Source organism: Schistocerca cancellata, chromosome 4, assembly GCF_023864275.1.
Source record: "Schistocerca cancellata isolate TAMUIC-IGC-003103 chromosome 4, iqSchCanc2.1, whole genome shotgun sequence".
NCBI classification, from domain to species: Eukaryota; Metazoa; Arthropoda; class Insecta; order Orthoptera; family Acrididae; genus Schistocerca; species Schistocerca cancellata.
The window spans coordinates 137,289,080-137,311,298 of record NC_064629.1 but is presented as its reverse complement, the minus strand read 5'-3'; the positions used below and the strand labels follow the sequence as shown (position 1 = coordinate 137,311,298).

General features: G+C 40.7%; 1 protein-coding gene across 1 annotated transcript in view; it reads right to left on the bottom strand.

Moving 5' to 3' along the window:
- Nucleotides 1-22,219, bottom strand: part of LOC126183925 (GTPase-activating Rap/Ran-GAP domain-like protein 3) — a 662,070-nt gene that overhangs the window by 81,909 nt on the left and 557,942 nt on the right. Inside the window, exon 13 of the mRNA XM_049926272.1 lies at nucleotides 7,139-7,254. Coding sequence (XP_049782229.1) covers nucleotides 7,139-7,254 — 116 coding nt within the window. The remainder of the gene's footprint in view (nucleotides 1-7,138; nucleotides 7,255-22,219) is intronic.

The window sequence follows — 22,219 nt, the reverse complement described above, 5'->3', positions numbered from 1 at the left end:
TGCCAAAACCGAAATACCACTGTCGACCCCATAGTGAAACGGGAAAAAGTGAAGAAGACCTTGTAGTGATACGAATATACTGATTCGTTACCACAAAGCTGGACTTGTGATATTGAGACCATGTTAGTTGTTTGTGAATATATTTTTCAAAACCGCCAATGACGTGAACGAGGGAGATAACATTTGACTACCACGTGGCTCCTGGTCTCGTACTGGGAGGAGTTTTGTACAATTTCCGCTTATTGGGAGACGAAGTGAAAGCGAGGCCGTTAATTCAAACAAAGCAGAAAAGACGTAGATATTGTCAGTCTCAGGCCTCGTGCTAGATCGACCTTTACAGGAACTTTAACAGAGACAAATTATTCTGTTTTTCCTTTTGGAGGAGCGTGCCTACTACTCCACTGGGTTCGCAACATGGGAAGACTATCGTAAGTGCAGGTAGTTCTCTGAAATCAAACGCCGAAGACAGGGCAGGGGTTTTCGAGACGGCACGAGAGATCACCCGTAGACGGGCAGTATTACAGGAGACGTGTGTTGCAGACGCCTTCGTGATGGCCGAACCTCTAGCGGGTGATCAAAAAGTCAGTATAAATTTGAGAACTTAATAAACCACGGAATAATGTAGATAGAGGGCTAAAAATTGACACACATGCTTGGAATGACATGGGGTTTTATTAGAACAAAAAAAAAGTTCGCAAAATGTCCGACAGATCGCGCTGTACAGCAAAACTGCTACCGCGACGGGTGAGAGGTACGCCGATATGTTACAGAATCGCCTGCCTGGCTGATAAACACCTGCTGGAACGTACGATGTTCATGCAGGATGGCGCTCCACCCCATATTGCAAGACGCATGAAAGATCTCTTGCGCGCGTCGTTTGGTGATGATCGTGTGCTCAGCCGCCACTTTCGTCATGCTTGGCCTCCCAGGTCATCAGACCTCAGTCCGTGCGATTATTGGCTTTGGGGTTACCTATGTCGCAAGTGTATCGTGATCGACCGACATCTCTAGGGATGCTGAAAGACAACATCCGACGCCGATGCCTCACCATAACTCCGGACATGCTTTACAGTGCTGTTCACAACATTATCCTCGACTACAGCTATTGCTGAGGAATGATGGTAGACATATTGAGCATTTCCTGTAAAGAACATCATCTTTGCTTTGTCTTACTTTGTTATGCTAATTATTACTATTCTGATCAGATGAAGCGCCATCTGTCGGACATTTTTTGAACTTTTATATTTTTTTGGTTCTAATAAAACCCCATGTCATTCCAAGCATGTGTGTCAATTTGTACCTCTCTATCTACATTATTCCGTGATTTATTCAGTTTTCATATTTATACTGACTTTTTGATCACCCTGTATTTCCGACGCGGCTCCATTCGGCACTGAGGTCAGTGTCGCCGCACCAATGCACGTTGCAGTATGAAGGCAAACTCTACGTACTTAGCGAAACCATGGGGCAACTGCTTCCCGTTTTTCTCCCGCGTTCATCGGATTTCTGTCCGTTTTTATCACTACAGCTTGTGCATTGAAAAGCATTAAGAATACATACAGTTTTACCAGACTTCCTGTGTTTTTTAATTCACTTTTACACCCAGCCAAAATAATAGATTGCCTGTTGCTATACGCATCCATCTTGCAGCCAGCGTCGAGCTCCGGTCACATCATTTCAGTCCAACCCTGCAAATAGGATCGAATCGATGCTCTTTGATCCAGAGCATTTCTCTTGCGATGAATATGTGCGTTTAGTCTTGCAGAAGAATCGCGCATTTACATTAATATGGTGAACATATTTTATTCTGTTATTTCACGTAGCCATACAGACGCATTCGGTGCCATGAGTTATTAAGTGAGCTCAGGTGGAGGCCGAAAAGCAGAACTTCGTTAGGCTTTTGACGTAAAATTATACGAAATAAGTCGCAAGCTGTTTATGAAACATCCAGCAATGCTTGCCACTGGGTACCCACAGAAGAATAGAATGAGACTGTATTCGATTACTGTGTGTGGCTTCGGTTGGTGCTTGAGCAGGTAAACAAGTAACATACAAAAAAGTTACATATAGTTACATACACGTGACGAAAAGACTTACGTTACATAATACTTATTAACATTATGGTCAAATAAATGAAATGGGTTTTCTGATCCTTTCTTCCTCTGAAAATCCCCTGTGACTGCTCAGATTGTGCCCATTGTTGTCAACGTGGTCTGCTGCCGAACAAAATTCGTAATATACACATTTTGATAATAGCTCACGAAAGTTAAAAAGGAAAACTTCAGTCGGAGAGTCATCGCAAATTTTTTTAAAAAAGTGATTATTTTGCAACCATATTTATCCGTCAAGGTTCCGTAAAGCCTGCCGTATACGTCTAAATCATTTAAAATATTAGTACAAAGGAACTATGGATATAAATTGCTTGTTTGGTTCTGTCCTGTATAGTTAAATAGAGATTGGTATTTTTAATAACATTAATTTCTGTTGCTTAATCAGTGATTATTACAGTTATTCAAAAGCAGAGATTTAATCGTGCAAGCAAATACAATAAACTTGTCTACAAAAATGTTTAAAGCAAAAACAAGAATAAATGCAACTACGACAATGAAAGCTTCGATTAATTTAACTATATGAGTGTAATGAGACTACTGAAATGATGAACGTACAAACCGCAATGAATGAAACATCACTCATTAAATAATTTATGATGGTTCACGCCTTACTGAAAATTAGAAAAGAAAGGAGACAAATGAGTTTTGATAAGAGTGGGCAGGCTATTGCAAAAGAAATCCATTAAGGCGAGAGTACAGCGAGGTATTCAGTTCACATTTATATAGGTAACTGATGCAAATGAAAAATGTTACACATAATGCGCCATCAAAACTTGAATTTACCGCAGCATGGTTCGAATAATGCTTACAGCAGTACTGCTATATGCTGTATTTTTTGAAATCTAATTTCATGTATCATTTTAGCACTCCGACATGCTCATAAATCATATACATTGCGTTTTATGTATCTTTCAGTTCTCTTTTTCAATGTTCACTATCTTTCCTAAAATGAGTTACATTTTACTGATAATCGCCGTTCTTCCTTTGGAAGCCTTTTTTGGTAAAAAGATCTAGATCTTATATTTATGAGTCTCCGTTACGATTGTCGGTAACGTTAAGAAAAAATTAAAATGAATCATTTTTCAGTGCAACAAGAAAGAGACTGGTGTATATTTTCTTCTGTCAGTAGCCTGTTTCAAATTACTTATTTCCCTTTAGGATCCTACTTATGTTGTCCGATCTCGCTTATCACCAGAAAGATATTTTACCGCATTCACTAATATCTAAGACAGCATTTGATTTATTCCAAACAATTCTTCACAATTAAAAGTTAAGGCAGACTAAGTCCTTCAGTCTCCGTTGCTACTTTAACGTATGTTGCTCAATCTGTGATTATTGCAATTCTTTAGTTTACTGTTTTCCATGAATTTTATTCCGTTAGCGTTTTGTTAAAATTTCTGTCTTTTGAAATTACGCACCATTGTCTTCGACAGAAAAGCAACTGGCACTAACATAAATAATGGGAATCCACAGACAATAACGCTGCTGTATTTTGCTTTTTTCAGTATTACTGATTAAGCGAAGGTAAAATTATTTTTGATTTTCCCATTACACGTCTGTACACACATACACAAGCAGTCTTCCTTAGGAAATACGGCTATCGGCGTAATTAGTAGCTCTAAATATTTGAAGCATTGCATCCTCACGTGGAGCATCCGCACTGGCGTAATGTTGTCTTCGTCGAACCTACAGTCACTGCATTTGATAACAGTGGGCAGAGAATAACACCAGACAAACTGCAAAAGTTCTCCACAAAAAACTTTTTCGGTTTACTGTTTTCTATGAATTTCTTTTCCGTTAGCTTTTGTTAAAGTTCCTATCTTTTGAAATTACGCTCCATTGTTTTTGACAGAGAAACATCTGACAGTAACATAAATAATGGGAATCCATAGATAGTAAAGCTAAGGAATGACCCAGAAATCCGATATTACATCGTAGCTAGTTTTTATTTGATGACATAGCATCGTTTTTCGCATCACAATGCAAGACAACAGCCCTTGAAGCACGTCGGATGGCCATCTTGATGTCGAAATGGAGCACGTGACCACAATGTTCAGAACAAAAATGGCTGTCGAGGACCTCAATTAAATCAATTTGTGTTATGTGGAGGAATATCCAGTAAAATAAGACGAATCTTAAACAAGAGAGTGAATATATTGGTGTCAGACTTCTTAAGAGAAAGAAAAAGCTGTTGGACTCTGTGATGGATAGTCATGTTCTCCGAGTCCCAAGTATTTATAATAATCCGCGTGCGTGTGGCAGTGATTACGCGATGAAGAAAATCTGCATACTTAAATACAGCCTCATGAGTAAGCTAAGGATCTTGATTAAGCAGATGCGGTAACTGGTACATACTTTAAATTAACGTGACTCTGTCACTAAGGAGACAGTGGAAATTTGATCTTTGCAGACTGTGTGAATTTTCATGCATCCATATTTTTCCATGCTATGGTAATTTCTGCTATCAGGTTGAAACTCAGAATACATTAATATGACAATCCTGTAATCATTTGTAGAGCCAGGCCGTAAGAGCATGGTAATTATCGAACAAGAGAGGTCTGAATTCCGTCCACCAAACACTGCACGTCAGTCCGATTCCTTAGGCCGCGCGCAGTAACGCAATGGATTCGTTCAATTAATGGCAATATTGTCGTGCACATGTGCCTGCTACAGCCGTCAGTGGCTGTCTTTCCCATCTGTCGTATCACCCTGCCATGACTCAGGCCGTCATCCATTTTTGTCCATGCTATGGTAATTTCTGCTATCACGTTGACAGAATACATTAATATGACAGTCCTGTAATCATGCTGCAAATGGCGACACTATTATCAGGTTATTTTGAATAAGTCCTGTCATTCATGTTTCTACTTCTTCGCTTAACATTATTGATCTTCATTTACTATATCATATTTTTGAATATACTCATAAACCCCATCACCAACTTATACTTCACTCTACTATTATTATGAAAAATGTTAACTAGCCATTGGCGTCCCTGTGCGCACAGTGGATATACAGGACTAGTTACAAATGCCATCTGCACTGAAACTTTTTATGTGACGTGGTATTAATCCGACCTCCTTAATAGTCTTTATTACATAAAAAACTGGATATACAAAATTACCCCTGTCAGGAGTTACATAATGATGTGGAATAATAAGTTTAGCATCTGCTGCTTCCTCATTATAGTTGTGTGGAAATAAGTTTCTATTAGGAATGCTGGTAGTATGGGACGAATAGAAATGGCTACGGTATACTGTCGTTTTGTTCCAACGACTCACCTTTGACAATGCGAATGATCTTCTGAGCCTGTGCAGTTTCGAAGTTATTCAGACTTCGTATACAGAAACGTAGCGAATTAATTTTTGAAGACGGCTGTTAATCAGTCGTTTCAAATCTAAACTGTCTTAGCGTTGGTATGAAACCTTACCGTTTTACAGTTTTAGACTTTTATCTCCGGGAGATCTTGTATTAGTGTTAGAACTTATTTTCAGCCCGTCTTGAAGTCAAAATTATATAAATGTTTGTTATTTTAGATAACTGCTTCGTAATTTACCAATTCTTTGAAGATATCTTTGTCTTCATTGATTTTATAACTGTGTTAACCTTTTTTATACTGCAGTTTATTTCACATCTTAATTCTCATTATCTAATTATCATTCAGACAAAAGAAGTTCAATGTGTATCTATGCGAGTCGCTATTAATACACACAAAGAGGCTCTACTAATCCCGTCTTTCAGATCCATGAGAAGTTTCTTCTTTCTTTATGGTTTCAGATTTATCTCAGATAAGTTCTAATTACTTTTATCTATATCATATGTATTTCCATTTTCCTGGACGAAGGCGATCTGAACGTTGATGAACATAAAGTTTTTCAACATAATGTTTCGTTGCTTGCTCATTTGAGACATTCAGTTAAGGAAAGCAAATAGTACTGTTCTTGGTACGCTCTTTCCACCGTAATTCCTAGTGTTTACTTACAGTCAAATGCGTGAAATTCTTCTATAAATATAATTGTTGAAGGATTTTCCACAAAAGTCGTTATTTACAAATTATTTGTGAAACTGATGAGATATATTTAATGGTTACGTTCACAATAAATGTTGTCTGATGTTTTGTGATGGCTTCTTATTTCTTATTATCGTCACATTGATACGTCTGAGAATATTCGATACATCTGAGAACACAAAATTGTAATAAGCTTGTTCCTTGAATCTTATTTAGACGGCACGATACATGTATGCAAGACATAGAATACTTTAATATATTTTCTTTCGTATGTTTTAATAACGTATTTAGCTGATCCTGAAGTAATCCATTTAACTGCTGATTATGAATCATTCAGCAAAGACATTTCTTTGTCACACTTGGTCTAACAACAATCTTTATGGTTCGGTCATTCTACAGTGGAAGAGTATTGTATAACCTACTCCATAGCGTGGAAGTTAACAGAGAGATGGGTTTTCAGTGGTATTTTAAATGTTGGGCCTTATATATATGGCACACGAATAATAATTTTCTATCACGATTATAACGTCATTAAATGATCATGACAGAACACCTCTCATTACGAATGGTTACAGAAACAGGATAACGCAGAATGAAATAAAGGAGGAAAGAGCAGTAACTTTCGAACTTCTACCCTGGATGTTACTGCCACTCGATTCGCATTAGAATTTCAAGACATGGAAACATTTATGTTGAAATACATCGAAGAAACTCATAATTTATTGTTTATGACAAAAATATTGTGCCTGCACATAAAATATTAACCAGATTTGACATTAAAACTCTACAATACCATGGTTATAGCGAATGATAGATTATGAAGTTTGTGATCTATTGAAAAGCGCATGAATGAAGTAGTAACAGGAATTTTGATTAATGATTATGTGCTGTAGCCTTTCTTTGTTATTTTTTTAGAGACTCGTTTGGCAAATTAACTGTATATAGACTGAATTGGAGACGACGAAGAGATGTTCTGTATGTGACAATAAATGGTACAGGGGTAGAGTGGAGCGCTCACCCCTCTTCCTTCGATCATGTGTTCCGAGTAGAGGTCCTTGATGAGCATATCCAGTGTGCGTTCACGTTTCTGTGCAAATGTTGGCGTGTTGAAAGCTGCTTTTTCACCGTTGATCACTGCAACACACATGCAACTCCCCTCAACGACTTCGAAAGACACGGGAACAATGTAGGCTGCAGTTTTGCTGTGGAAAAATAGTGCTGACGAATTTGTACATTATCCAGGAGCATCACAGGTAGTAATTTCCGTTTCAGTTGCCATCGAGTATGGTGTTTAAGCGAAATAAGCATTGCATATTCCAAAACAACTGAAAACGGAATTAAAGGAATAATATATCGTGTCTGGTCGAAAATATCAGCTTACTTTTCTGATTATATGTTGTTTTCCTCGAGGAGGAATAATGACCTGCGCTAGCGTCAGTCGCCTTCCTGCAGTTTTATGAGAACGTAGCATTGCAGCCAATAACATGCTTTAATTTTTAGTTAGTGATGAGAGCTTGCTGTATCAGTATAGCTAATATAGATAGTCCCGTTGAAAGGATTAGCTTTTCTTCCTTTTTTTTCTTACTTCTGATATAATAATCAAATACATAAAAATATAGAGCCTTTCTTGCTAATCTTTGTCATCGACGTTTGACGTTGCACCGTAGACTGTGACACACAAAACAGACGTGCCGGCTTAAAATTATGGGATTTTTAACAACAGCGTAACAGAAACCTTGTTGCTTCACAGGTATGACTCCAATGGGCTTAAGTCGAGAAATAGCTGTTGAAGATACGCAAGACATTATCTTACAAATGTCATACATTTTATGAGTAACTGTCTAATAAGTGACGGCTAAAATCCAGAAGATTTCTGCGCTCTGCTGAAGGTCTGTCGGACTCGCAATAGCTTGTGGAAACAGAGAAGTATCCTCTTGCTCGTTAGTTGCACCCATTCTCAAATCTCCTATCAGATGACAAGGAGAAATGAGGGAAGATAAGGTTTCTTAGAACTATACGAGCCAAAGTTACTTGCTCATGTAACGCGTCAATACGTAGTGCACAGAATGCTGATTAGAAAATTTATAAACAAAGAATTGAAGAACTAATAAAACACAAAATTACGAATCAATAATACATTACAGAAAAAAGTTCTCAGCTACTGCAAGGAACTCCTGTACAGAACAGAACTTCGACTTGAATACTTGGGGTGTATCACCCACTCTTTTTTCAGTTCTGCTGGAGGTGTACTGAAAAGGAAACGTGGTGAATAATGCACACCTTTTTGTACAATGGCTAAGGAAGTGTTATCTAAGTGTATGTCGTTTTCCTGTGTAGTATTCACTGAATGAACGGTGCAGTCTCTTCTGAATGAACCAGTACTGTCAACATCAAATGTCGGGACGAAATATTTGCGCAGGGAGGGGAGAATTAGACTTCCCAGACACAATATCAATGGCCTACCTAGTGATTGCGTCAGTCTGACCGCCTGTTTCTGGGCAAAGATACCTAGTGAGAACACGGAGTGGCCCAAAATATTATACACTGAGGTAACAAAAGCCACGGGATAGCTATACGCACATATACAGAGGGAGACAACGTCGCGTACACGAGTTATAAAAGGGCAGAGCATTGGCGGAGTTGTCATTTGCACTCATGTGATACATGTGAAAAGGTTTTCCATGTGATTATGGCCGCACAACAGGAATCGACAGACTTTGAACGCGGATTTGTAGTAGGAGCTAGACCCATGGGATATTCCATTTCGAAAATTGCTAGAGAATTCAATATTCCGATATCCAAGAGTGTACCGCGAATACCAAATTTCAGGCATTATCTCTCACCACTGGCAACGCAGTGGCCCTCGGCCTTCACTTAACGGGCGAGAGCAGCGGCGTATGCGTAGAGTTGTCAGCGCTTAAAGACAAGCAACATTGCATAAAATAAATGGTTCAAATGGCTCTGAGCACTATGGAACTTAACTTCTCAGGTCATCAGTCCCCTAGAACGTAGAACTACTTAAACCTAACGAACCTAAGAACATCACACACATCCATGCCCGAGGCAGGATTCGAACCTGCGACCGTAGCGGTCGCGTATGAGATAACCTCAGAAACCAGTGTGACGTACAACGAACGTATCCAGTAGGACAGTGCGGCGAAATTTGGCGTTAACGGCCTATGGCAGCAGACGACCGACGCGAGTGCGTTTGCTAACAGCACGACATCGCCTGCAGCGCCTCTCCTGGACTCACGACCATACCGGTTGGACCCTAGACGACTGGAAAACCGTGGCCTGGTCAACTGAGTCCTGATTTCAGTTGTTAAGAGCTGATGGTAGGGTTCGAGTGTAACACAGACCCCACGAAGCCATTGACCCAAGTTGTCAACAAGGGACTGTACAAGCTGGCGGTGGCTCCATAATGGTGTGGGCTGTGTTTACATGGAATGGACTGGGTTCTCTGGTCAAACTGAACCGATAATTCAGTGTATATTGTTATGTTTGGCTACTTTGAGATCTTTTGCAGCTATTCATGGACTTCATGTTCCAAAACAACTACGGAATGTTTATGGATGACAGTGTACCATGTCACCGGGCCACAGTTGATCACAATTGGTTTGAAGAACATTCTGGACAATTCGAGTTGGGCCATCCAGATCACCTGACATGAATTCCATCGAAGATTTGTGGGACATAATCGAGAGATCAGTTCCTGAACAAAACCCTACACCAACACTTTCGCAATTATGGACGGCTATAGAGGCAGCATGGCTCAATATTTCTGCAGGGGACTTCGAAAGACTTGATGAGTCCATGCCACGCAGCGTCGCTGTACTACGCCGGGCTAGAGGAGGTCGGACACGATGTTAGGAGGTATTCCATGATTTTTGACACAGTGTAGACTGGAAGTAGGCAAAGTAAACAAACATTCGTGTTGCAGTGTTACAGATAGTGGAGATCAGTAGATAGGGAGGATAGCACTAGCTCTTGAACTGACTGACTACATTCACACAACAAGTTTTTACTTTCACAAGAGTTCCGTTTCCGAAACTGTGGAACGTGTGGAACATGGGATCGTCTTTTGAAATGTTCTGAATGTTCCTTTCCTTGTATCATGGATGGCTTGATAAGGGCGTCGCCAAATAATCTCGATATATACAAGTAATGGTCAGTACGTGTGCCGAGTAGCTGTAATTAAAGTCCAGCGACTCACATGGGCCCTGTGTAGGCTGTACTTATCGTATGGAAGTGAAGCTTGGTAGATATTATAATGCGTTAATGCAGAACCGATTTACGCCGGAAAAAATTAGTTCCAATTTTGCCCACCAGGTGCGAATTTGATGCTGTTAATGCAACAAAGACGAATAGAAATGTTTCTATACGTAATGGATTAGGAACTGGATATGAGCAGAGAAGGTCAAACAAGTGAGAAAGGCATAACGTTACTTTTATTATTGACTACTATTTACACAATTTGTTCTATATGAGCAGCGGAGACGCCGAAGAGAAGGTGTACATTGCCAGACTTTCATCTGGTGGCCCTAAATTGGAAATAAATTTTTTCTAGCGTAAATCGGTATCGCATTAACGCATTAGCATATGTTGCCAGACAATAATTATAGTCCACACTGGAGTACCTGCACTTAATTATTCCAAAATGGTATTTTCGGAAGACTTCGAGAACTGATTACTGAGTACTGTGGCGAGATTTAGCCAATGGATGAAGATATTGCGAGAAAAGATTGTGCCAGTCAGAAGGGAATTTAAAAATCGAATTGGCTGCAGTTACCCAGAACTCTAGAAACACTGTAGGCGTAGTTCACCAAATTTTCTATTTTGATGTTTCGATTTCACAAACATCGTGGAGTAACATTGTACGATAGAGAATAGTTAACAGAACAAAAACAACTCTCATCTACATCTGCAAATTAGCTACTCTCAGTTATAAAACTGTATTATTTGTAGCGGAAGCGCAAATTCAGGCCTTGAAGTGGAAATGGTAACTTCTTATTTACTTCATTTGTTGACATCTCACAGTAGAAATACCGATGTCTGCAGTTGATCACAACATTCTAATATATAGGAATTGAAGTACGGCAGACTAAAAAACAAAAAATGAGAACTTGTAATGTGACGACTTAGGTGGATAGTTTTGCGAGAGAATTATAGCCAAGACGCTAGGCAGTTTGAAACGTAAGTAGAGGATTATTCAAACTAATGAATCAAATCCATTTCTTGCAGTAAATCACAATACTGGTGGTAGACTCAAACATCGAGAAGCAGCCAGTCAGCAATGACACAAGACTTGGAGCGAGAGTTGCTGAGAGGTAACGGACCAGCACAACACGCTGGCCAGCAGAACATAGCTCACTGTCAGAGACTTGAGAAATGACTACGCCGATACGTATGCCCACTCGGCACTGTTTCTCTCGGAAGACTAATATCCTACATTTTTCAAAAAGATCGATTGACTGTTTTCCGTTCCCAATCTTCCGCATACTTCCATTATATAGGAATTCCGTTGCTGCCGGAACGTCCTGCATAACATTAATGCCTTCTTTTAAAATATTTGCGTTTCTAGTACATCAGTTCAAATAATTTAGTGGGATTCTGGTACAGAAGTGCAGCTGTCATTGTGATCCATTATTGATCGAGTGCGCAGACGTATAAGTGGAGGATTACATTTTAACAAGTGCGAGAGCGCTTTAGTAACAATGTAATTTGGTTTTAATGACAAAAATGGTTTTGTTTCCCTTTTGTAGCTTCCTGTCTACATTGTTGTCAAATGGCAACATAGGGTTTAACCTCATAGATCAAAATAATTTTCTACTAAGCAATAAACATAAATTAGTGCGAAAGTGAAGTTTATAGTTTCAAAACAATTACGTCCACTTCAGGGAATATTTGTGGAATAAAGCAAAAAATACATTTCCAGAAAAGATAATAAACCAATAACGAGGGTAGCAAATTCGAGCAACAGCAGCAGAGAAATGGAGCAGTGACGTATGGTGTGCTGCTAAAACCAGCAGAGAATTGCTTCATTTCGAGATTCCGTGCCTTTAGACGGTTACTGTTGGGTGCTCATGGTGCAAAAACCTCAGGATGGGTCCAGTAGCTGAATGTGTAGGCAAGGGAAGCATTGGTAACTTTATTAGGAAAGGTGTAGTGAAAAATCCAATGTAAACAGTAGCACACCCTAGTATGCTGAATTAAATACAGGTTTAGCTACAAAACCTTTCAACATTAATTAGTATCAAAGCCAAAATTATGACTGCGAAAGAGTTAATTGCATCAACTTTGTAGCCTGCGCTGCTAACTTGTCACTGTTCGTTTAAATGAACTAGCTGGCAGTGTCCGTACTTGCTTCAGACAATCAAGGGAAATGCATGTAGTCTTTGTTATTTTATGGCTCTAATGGTACAAGGGCAAGGTGAAAATTCTTGACCTTGTGCAGAGATGGCATTGACAACGATTAAATGATTGTTTTTGTAACGTTGGTAAATGTTGTATAGTAATATAAACCAAGTCTCAACGTGATTTTCGAAATAAGTTAATTCGTGTGGCTTTCTGAAATATTTGTAATGATGTGTGTTTCGTTCCAGTGTTATCCACTGTAATACCGTATCGTTATAAAATACTTTATTTCGGACGGTTCATCGCCAAAGGAAATTCACTCAAGGTTTCTAAGAAATATGCACCTTCATTTTCTACAGTCAATAAATGAATTGTTAAATTCAAATGTAGCTGTACTTCTCTTGAAGGTGAGCCAGGTGAAGGATGACCAGAAACTGCAACAAGCGATGAAAAAATGGAGAAAGTGCACAATGTGGCACTGGAAGATCTCCAGTTAATGGTGTAGGAGTAGCTGATGGCACAAGTATATCGAACTAAAGGGTTCGGTACATTTTAACAGAAGAATTAACTATGAGAAAAGTTTTTACAGAATGGATGCCCTATGTCTTGAGTGATAGCCATACGAAAATGCGAAGACGGATGTTTGGGACGGCATGAAGAGAAACGAATCGACATGGTGTGCCAGTTTATGTCAGTGGACATGTCACGATTTAACCATTTCACAAAACAGCAACAGACGATGGATTAATGAAGGTGACACGGCAAAAAAAAAAAAAAAAAAAAAAAAGTGTGCGTTTCATGTATCGCAGGATTATGGCTACTGTTTTCAAGGACGAAAGGACTCGTTACCATTTACCACCTTGAGGATACTAAGCAAATGTGCTGGTGCAACTAACTGGAATGAACGATAAAGCCTGGATTGAAAAAAAATCATATTTATTCAAGACCATGCACCTGTTCAGAAAGGTATTTTGAAGCGGGAAAACTGAGGGTTTCGAAACACGAATGTTTGAAACATTCACTCCGTTTGAAAGATTTGGCGTCCTCTGTCTTCCACCTGTTCCAGCATCTAAAGGGACTGATGCTTCGGAAACTTTTGGAGTCTCATGAAAAAGCTATGACAGTATATTCTGCACATATTTTAAAATCAGAGGTAGAATCTACTCACTCAAGAGGCTGGATAACCAGCACTGACTTACAAAAAAGAAAAGTAATGGCCAGGTGCGAGTAGGATTCACGCTCCGATGGTTCATGCAAACTTAATTATGTATTCTGATAGTTCCTCCGCTCTGGGAGTCGATAATCTCAATGATTTTTACGTGTTATACGGATTGATACTGGCAAGAAATCGGTTCCGGGAATTCCAAGACTTTCGAGAATGTTTTAATTTTAAGAACTTTTAACATTACAGCGCATCAGCAATCGTGAATAATTTAATGATTATAAAGAATCCGCCTCGATTGCTAATAGAAACCGGATGTTGACCTATGTTTTGGCGAGGATAACCACGCCTTCTTCTAAAGAGGCAGTCTTGCCAACTTTCATGATTCTAAGTCAACGGGAAGTACGCTGTAGATTTTAATGAGTGAGTTTGCGAGGGTCAAAATATGCGACACAAAATGTCCAACCTTTTGATTTCACTGACTTAGAAACTTAACTTTTTTACACCATGAAGGGATCATAGACCTTAGTACCTCGTTGCTACGTGAATTTCAAATTGATACGTCTACCCGTGACTGAGAAAAAGGCATCTTAACAGACGGACGTTCGGGCAGAGAGATAACAAATGACTTTTTTTCGTGTGATGTAACTAAAAATTAACAATTTCGTTTTTTCCTTTTAGTTATACTGTAAAGCCTTTCTTACTGCCAAGCTTCATGATTCCAGGTCCACGGGAAGTACCCTATAGGTTTTGATGAGTGAGTTTTCGAGTGTCAAAATACGTGACATAAATGGTCGTATCTTTTGACAGCGTTGACTTAGAAGATTCAATCATTTACATCGCCAAGGGACCGTAGACCTTAGTATGTGACATAAATTTCAACTTGATACGTCTAACGTTCCTGAGAAAATTGGTTTTTAACAGTCGGACAGACAGAAAGATAGACGGACAACGAAGTGATGCTCTAAGGGTTCCGTTTTTACCGACTGAGGCGCGGAACTCAATGTTTCAATTTTGCCTTATGTATATAAAACTACCTCTGATAAAATGGAAAATCTTGAAATGTTTAACCGACAACAGCAACGTGTGTGCGTAAAATGCTGTTCTAAATTGTGTGAAATGGTAAGAGACAAGTTCTCACAATAACAACAACAATAATAATAATATAATGCCAACGATTCAACATGTCTTTATTGACCCCTGCTTGGATCAAACATAACTACTGAAATATCATTTGCGGATCTAGAGCGGCCGAAAATCGATTAATGATGATAGAAAACGGCAGGAAGGACCAACACGATTATGGAAATCAACGAGGTAGCGTTCTCCATTATGTGATCTTTCCGTTGTTGATTGTAGAACGTTACAATTGTATCTCCAAGGTTGCATCTCGTTTACCCCTTGACTGTTAGTTTGATGTGACAGGCACATGTGCACACGGCAGTGAAGTGCTGACGCATATAGTACAATATTCAATTTTTAATAATAGTGACATGAAAACGGTTTCAAGGCACCCATAATATCAGAGAGGACAACATCCTTTGTTTTTGATCACAGGAGATGGTATACACTGTGATAGATCACTAACGATCCATGTCCGCTGATACATGGACGCAGGAAGGGGTGCAAATGTCTGTTTATTTTGTTATGTTGATAGGCAGTGAAACACGTAGAGCGTGATATATTAATGCTTATGTGGCTTAGGTAAATGTTTGGGACAGGACTTAACGTTAAAAAGCGTGATTTCCCCAGTGGTTTCGCTGGCCCTCCAGAGTGGAGGATGAGGTGCTTGATGGCCGAGAGGGCATGTCTCCTATATTGATGATCATTGCAAAAATGGCGAAAGGCACGCATACGGCCACATAAATACGATAATTACTAAATCCATTACGGGCGAGTGCCGACCCAGAGAACGCGAATATCGCAAGAAAAAGAGACTGTGGGTGTGACTGCACCGAAGCAAACAGAAGAGGTATATGGAAGGAAGAAAGATGGAAATCACCGAACGTGGAATGTAGTCCGAAGACTGTTGTGGTTTCCTCTGGACTAACGGTTTGGATTATACACTTATCCGAATGGATTCTTGTGTTTGATAATAGATGGTATCATTATTCAGGGACATTACTTGATCAATAATGAGTCTCATTGGCCAGTAGATAGTTTAGATGCAAATGGAAGGTATAGACTCATTCAGAGCAAAAGAGGTGGGACTGAAATGTGAAAGAGCATGAGGGCAATCTGCGTCAGGCCCGGGAATATTAAAACCTGTGAATGTCAAAAATAAATTAGCTATAGAACTTGGTCATGAACTAGCGAGATATTAAAACAATTCTGTAACTGAAAAAAAGGGCAGGGCAACTGTTCGAGTTTGTTCTTTGTTTGTGAAAATAGAACTGTAGAAGTTTTTGATATCGTCAGTGGGGAAATGAAATACGTGTGTAGTCATAAAATCTACCACAGTGTACGAGCATGAAATTATCTTAGGCAGTCAGAGTGATATGGTTAAGAACCGTATTGGAAAACTTGTTAACCTTGTCTCGAGGGTAATAGGAAGGTTGATGACTCTATATAATTATTGAAAGTGATAGTATAGAACAAGGCCACGGATCGAAGTTTGCTCCTGATATATACTTTCGGCTGGTGTCTCATCACCACGTAGTCACGGCTTTGCGTGTTGTGGAAGTAATATCGTAGTTGCGATGTAGTAGGCTGCGCAGCGTTCAGCATCGAAGAAGAAAGAAAATCACAGTACAAGCATGTTCCACACAAGTTCGTATCGGCTTAACGTGTAGTAAAAACGAATTTTATCTAGTGTACACTAAAGACGTAGTGAACAACTGGTGAATACTAAGACGCGTACAATACCAAATTGCTGCTACAGAACAACGCCGAGGAGAAGCTCCTGTACCTGGGTACGGAATATGTGTAAAACGTGTAGTTGACAGGAGAGCATTTCGTCACTTTGCCGACACCTAGTTGATACACGAAACACAGTAACTGTTGATGACTCACATTAAGCGAAGAAGTACTACCAAGATACGTAATCCATGTCTCTAATTGTCATCCAACAAAGAAACGGATTCATTGCAACTGTGATCCTACGAAGTGAAACGAAATTTTTCCAACAGGATGTTATCCCAACATGGTAGTCAAACTTTATACATGAGCTGCCAATACAGCTGGTGGCTGTGGTGTTACGGGGTTGAGATGACTGAATGGCACACGCTCAACATTGCTTAACAAGGAAAAGTATGCATCGTTACTAATGAGCATTTTATGGTTAATGGAATAATACCCAGGTTTCCACCGAGATTAACTCCAACGAGAGAAGAATCACCTCCCAACAAAGTCATACTTTTGAGCTTCTGAAACACGACTGCGAAATTTCGATTTAAATAAGAGCACTCCTGCACTAAGTTATGACCAGGGACCGTACACAGAAATCTGTTTTGCATTACAGTGTTTATAGTTCTTTCTGTTATCACAATACGAATCGATTAATTCCGCGTCATCAAGGAGGGTAGTATTTGAAAGAGTCTGATAAAAAATTTCATAAAATGCTCTCTGTGATGTAGTTCTTACGCCGTGGTTGAGATGAAGATAGCTTACGCCTGTATGTACGAGAATGTGTGAGGGCTGCGGCACAAGAAAAAAGAAGGTAGGTTTAATATATGAAAACATCTGTGGACTACTTATTAATGAAGTTATGTACTTGGGAAGTTATATATAAAGCATTGAGATTTACAGCAATACTTGTTGGAGAATAAAAAATGACGAATAGATGTACCTGAGCTATTCTGTTGTTGCGTCATATCATTACAGTAGAAAAACTGCAGGAAGGCGAGCAGACTGCTGCCATATTCAGTCTAAGTGGCTCAGACCAGCTCAAGGCCGATTCATAAACAGACACAGCAGGCGCATGTCTGCTTATGTAGGAACGTTAGTTTCCGTTATGAATCTGTTGCTAACATCTTAGTTCGGACTGCACAGCTATTTATTTCTTTAAGCAATAAAATATAATTTACTGTATAATTGATAAAAGCAATCAGTTTTAATAATTCGTCATGAATTCACTATTCAATTATTAAAGCTGTTACACATTTGATGTTTGTTTTATGTTGCGACGTGAAGTAATGATAATCGCAACATTATCTGCTGGCTGTTTCCTGTTCTACTGGTGATCCTTTAACGCAAATTATGTAACACGAAGGAAACTTAAATAAAAGGAGTCATTCCTCCACTAAAGGAGATAAATATTAGAGCACATGCTGTACTACGTGTCAACTGGCCGCCCCACGACGTGCGTTTTTCACTCTCATTACTGTGACTTCAGGCCTCCTTTAGTTTTGTTACCTTCTTTGAGATGGTTATGTTACTGCTCACTCGGATTATGCTATCCAAGTTTCTTACCATCGTTATAAACGTTCACTCATCTTGCTTCTTTATCTTTGTTTGTTCGTTTACTGTGTCTAACAGTGTACTACGGTTGGATAAAAAGTAGTGAAAACACTGTTATAATTCATACCAGACTTTACTGACAGACGTTCACCGTCTTACATGCCCTCAATACAACAATCCCGCATCTTTATAACCTTCCCTCATACAGGTGGAAGGCCGCACACACTGTCAGCGCGTCCATCTCTGTCGATGTCTCGCAAGGACCGCCCCCTGGCGCAGATGATGTCTCCCCTTGTGCTATAGCACGTGTCACCAAGAGATTCCTCCATTTTTCTGTACAGGTCGTAATCGCACGGACTAATGTCTTGTGAATACGGTGGAGGTGCCAGTATCTCCAACTACAAAGTGAGCAGGAGCTCCTGCACGGGGTTCGCAGTGCGCATTGTCATTAAGGAAGATAAGATGCAGTACCAGATGGTACCGTCGCTTTCCTCTCAGTGGGGGACGATTGTGATGTAATCCTTGTTATATCCACCAATTAACACCCATGTGCGAACAAAAAATTTTTCTGATTTGGAGCAAGGCCACAGCTCAATTTAAAAAAAAAAAGATAAACTTTCTGTTGTGTCTAGACAAGACAGCCTAGACACAATGAGAGGAAGCCTTATAACACAACCGTTCGCCGATTTGCGGGGGAGGAATGTGGTGTCACCGCCAGACACCACACTTGCTAGGTGGTAGCTTTTAAATCGGCCGCGGTCCGCTAGTATACGACGGACCCGCGTGTCGCCACTGTCAGTAATTGCAGACCGAGCGCCATCACACGGCAGGTCTAGAGAGACTCGCCCCAGTTGTACAGCCGACGTTGCTAGCCATGGTTCACTGAGAATTACGCTCTCATTTGCCGAGACGATAGTTAGCATAGCCTTCAGCTACATTTGCCACGAGCTAGCAAGGCGCCGTATTCTATCGATATTGAGATTCTATTAATGTATCATCTAGAGCGATGTTCTACAAATGTGGATTAAAGTTAAGTATTCCAGAAGCTACGTACTTTTCTTTATAGCATTCATTACGTATCCTGTTTCAGACCTCACGCCAGCCTGCGTGAGTTTAAGCGCGTGCCTTTCGGCTTCCTCTCATTGTGTCTAGGCTGTCTTGTCTAGACACAACACTTTCTTCGAAAACAAAAGCCTTCTTCTTCTACCAAAATTTTATAACAAACCAAAGAATATGCCACCTTATTGAATTGAAATATTATCAACTGAAATGAATTTACGTTCCTTTGTTGGGTTTTCTCAAGATGCTTTCCGGTAGATGCCGAGGAAGTAGACGGGTGCAGCGTCCGGGGTCGATGGCCGGCGTAGCGAAGACGTGCTACCTGCACGTTCTGGCTGCGTCGAAGTATCTTCCGGGCGGCAGTCCGCGGCCGGGCGAAAGACGCCAGTATCCAATTCTTCCGGCTATTTAACACGGCGGCTCCAGTCTTCCTCCGCTGATTCCGGAGTGATGATTGGCGGCCGTTGGCGATCCCTGACTGGTGAATGGTGATACCATAGTGTGACCGACCATCCGCGCCGGAAAAAGGCTCGTGCGCGTGCCTAGTTCGCGGCTGACTGAATGTTTGGCGGGAACGCCTCTAGCGCCGGCTGGCGGAACGCGCCGGTACTAAGTTGCAGGCGCCGCTTAACTCTGCCACGGTAGCCGACCGTTGCGTTTGTGTGGCTGTACGCACCACGGCAATCCTCAATTTGGTGGGGCGAGTAGAACCAGGGTGTTTCCAATCACTGGATTGTCTTTTTAATCGTGGTTCGCACAACCGAACGCAGAATTCGTCCATCGTGACGATCGTTCCAAGGGAGACTTCTCTTCCCTGTGGCACCCACTGAGCAATTCCTCTACAAGTGCATAAAGATACCATTGTTACACCTCGGTCATTGCATGCGGTAGCCGATTCGACAGAAGATATGCGTGCCAGAGGGCGGTCCTTGCGAGACATCTACAGAGACAGACGCCCTCCATCTGTGTCGAGGAAGGTGACCGATATGCGGGGCGATTATATTGAGGATATGTAACACTGTGGACGTCTGTCAATAAAGTCTGGTATGAATTATAACAGCATTGCCACTACGTTTTATTTAACACATGTTAACGCAGAATATCATGAAAATTTTCTTCGTCATGGAAAGGAAGTAAGAGCTGGATCGAAATAATGAGAGAAGGAACTGTGGAAAGGAGGGGGAAACGGAGGGAGGGAAGGAAGAAGATCAGAGTATAATGTTCAGTCGACGGTGTAGTCATTAGAGGTGGAGCACTTGCTTCATTGGACAACAATGGCGAAGAAAATCGGCTGTAATCTATTCCAGCATTCACCTTAAGTCCTACAGGGAGCCAACAGGAAAACTAAAACTGGACGGACGGGCAGGGATTTGTATCCTGCTTCTGCCGAATAGGAGTTCACTGTCTTACGTACTAAATCGTCTCGCTCTGTGGTTTGAAATGGAGGATTAAAACATAGGGTTTGATGTCTCTCAGACGCAGATGAAATTAGGTACTGAGCACAAAATCGATTGTGTGAAGATGGGGAAGGGAATTTGCACTGGTCCTTTTGGAGTTATCATCCCGATATTTCCTTGAAGGGAATTACGGATTTCATACAACACTTAAATCAGAACCGTGGGAGCGACATTTGCATCTCACAGATCTCGGATAAGAGTCTGCATCTCAATGATTACGCCACGTCGCGCGGTAATTCGATAGAGTGAGCTGCGTTGTGTCTAGCTTTATTAATTTCAGTTCTTTATTCCAGCGGTCGTTTCTCGTGCATTGACTACCAGCATCTTTTTATCGGTTAGAGTAGAAGACTATTGCAGAGGTGTCGTTTCCAGGACGGTACCTTTTTTTTTTCTTTAGTTAAACATTCTTCTTAAGGGTTTATCGTAATTTTGACATTGCACAACAAATTTAAAGGATCACTTTTTCGAAACACAGTAATTGTCTCTCATTTCGACGCATTAGTTTGAAATTTGGCTCGAAGATGCCTACAACCTTTCTCTGTAATGGCGCAATAGAGTGGCGCACTGCAACGTCACGCTCGAGATCGGCGATGCTTCAAACAGCAAGGCGTCCACATACGGAAAAAAACAGCTCTGACATTCATGTGAACTGTACTGAGATCAATGATGTCACACTGGTACCAAATTTCACTACAATTCTGCCCAACTCCACCGTGCACGTATCACACGATGGGAAGGTCGTCATACCCCCTCTTAGCCACAATTCACCCCTTCTTTTGACGGTTTAGCGAAGGAGGTCGGAACCTTGACAACTAGCTTTGAAATCACACAATTTTCTTATGGGTGGCCGAGGAAAACAATTCGGATACATCGCAGCTCAGTATCGACACGGAAACGTCTCACAAGGGAACCTCCCCATCGCACCCCCCTCAAATTTAGTTATAAGTTGGCACAGTGGATAGGTCTTGAAAAACTGAACACAGATCAATCGAGAAAAAAGGAAGAAGTTGTGTGGAACTACGAAAAAAAAAGCAAAATATACAAACTGAGTAGTCCATGTGTAAGATATGCAACATCAAGGTCATTCTGAACTCAGAAGCGTCGTGGTCCCGTGGTTAGCGTGAGCAGCTGCGGAAGGAGAGGTCCTCGGTTCAAGTCTTCCCGCTCGTGAAAGTTTAATGTTTTATCTTCAGGTTATGTGACAAACTCTTATGTTTTCATCACTTTTTTGGGAGTGATTATTACAGCCACAAGAAAACCTAAATCGGGCAAGGTAGAAGAATCTTTTTACCCATTCGCCAAGTGTACAAGTTAGGTGGGTCGACAGCATATTCCTGTCATGTGACGCAGATGCCGTCACCAGTGTCGTATAGAATATATCAGACGTGTTTTCCTGTGGAGGCATCGGTTGACCTATGACCTTGCGATCAAATGTTTTCGGTTCCCATTGGAGAGGCACGTCCTTTCATCTACTAATCGCACGGTTTTGCGGTGCGGTCGCAAAACACAGACACTAAACTTATTACAGTGAACAGAGACGTCAATGAACGAACGGACAGATCATAACTTTGCGAAAATAAAGAAAGTAAACTTTTCACTGGAGGGAAGATTTGAACCGAGGACCTCTCGTTGCGCAGCTGCTCACGCTAACCACGGGACCACGGCGCTC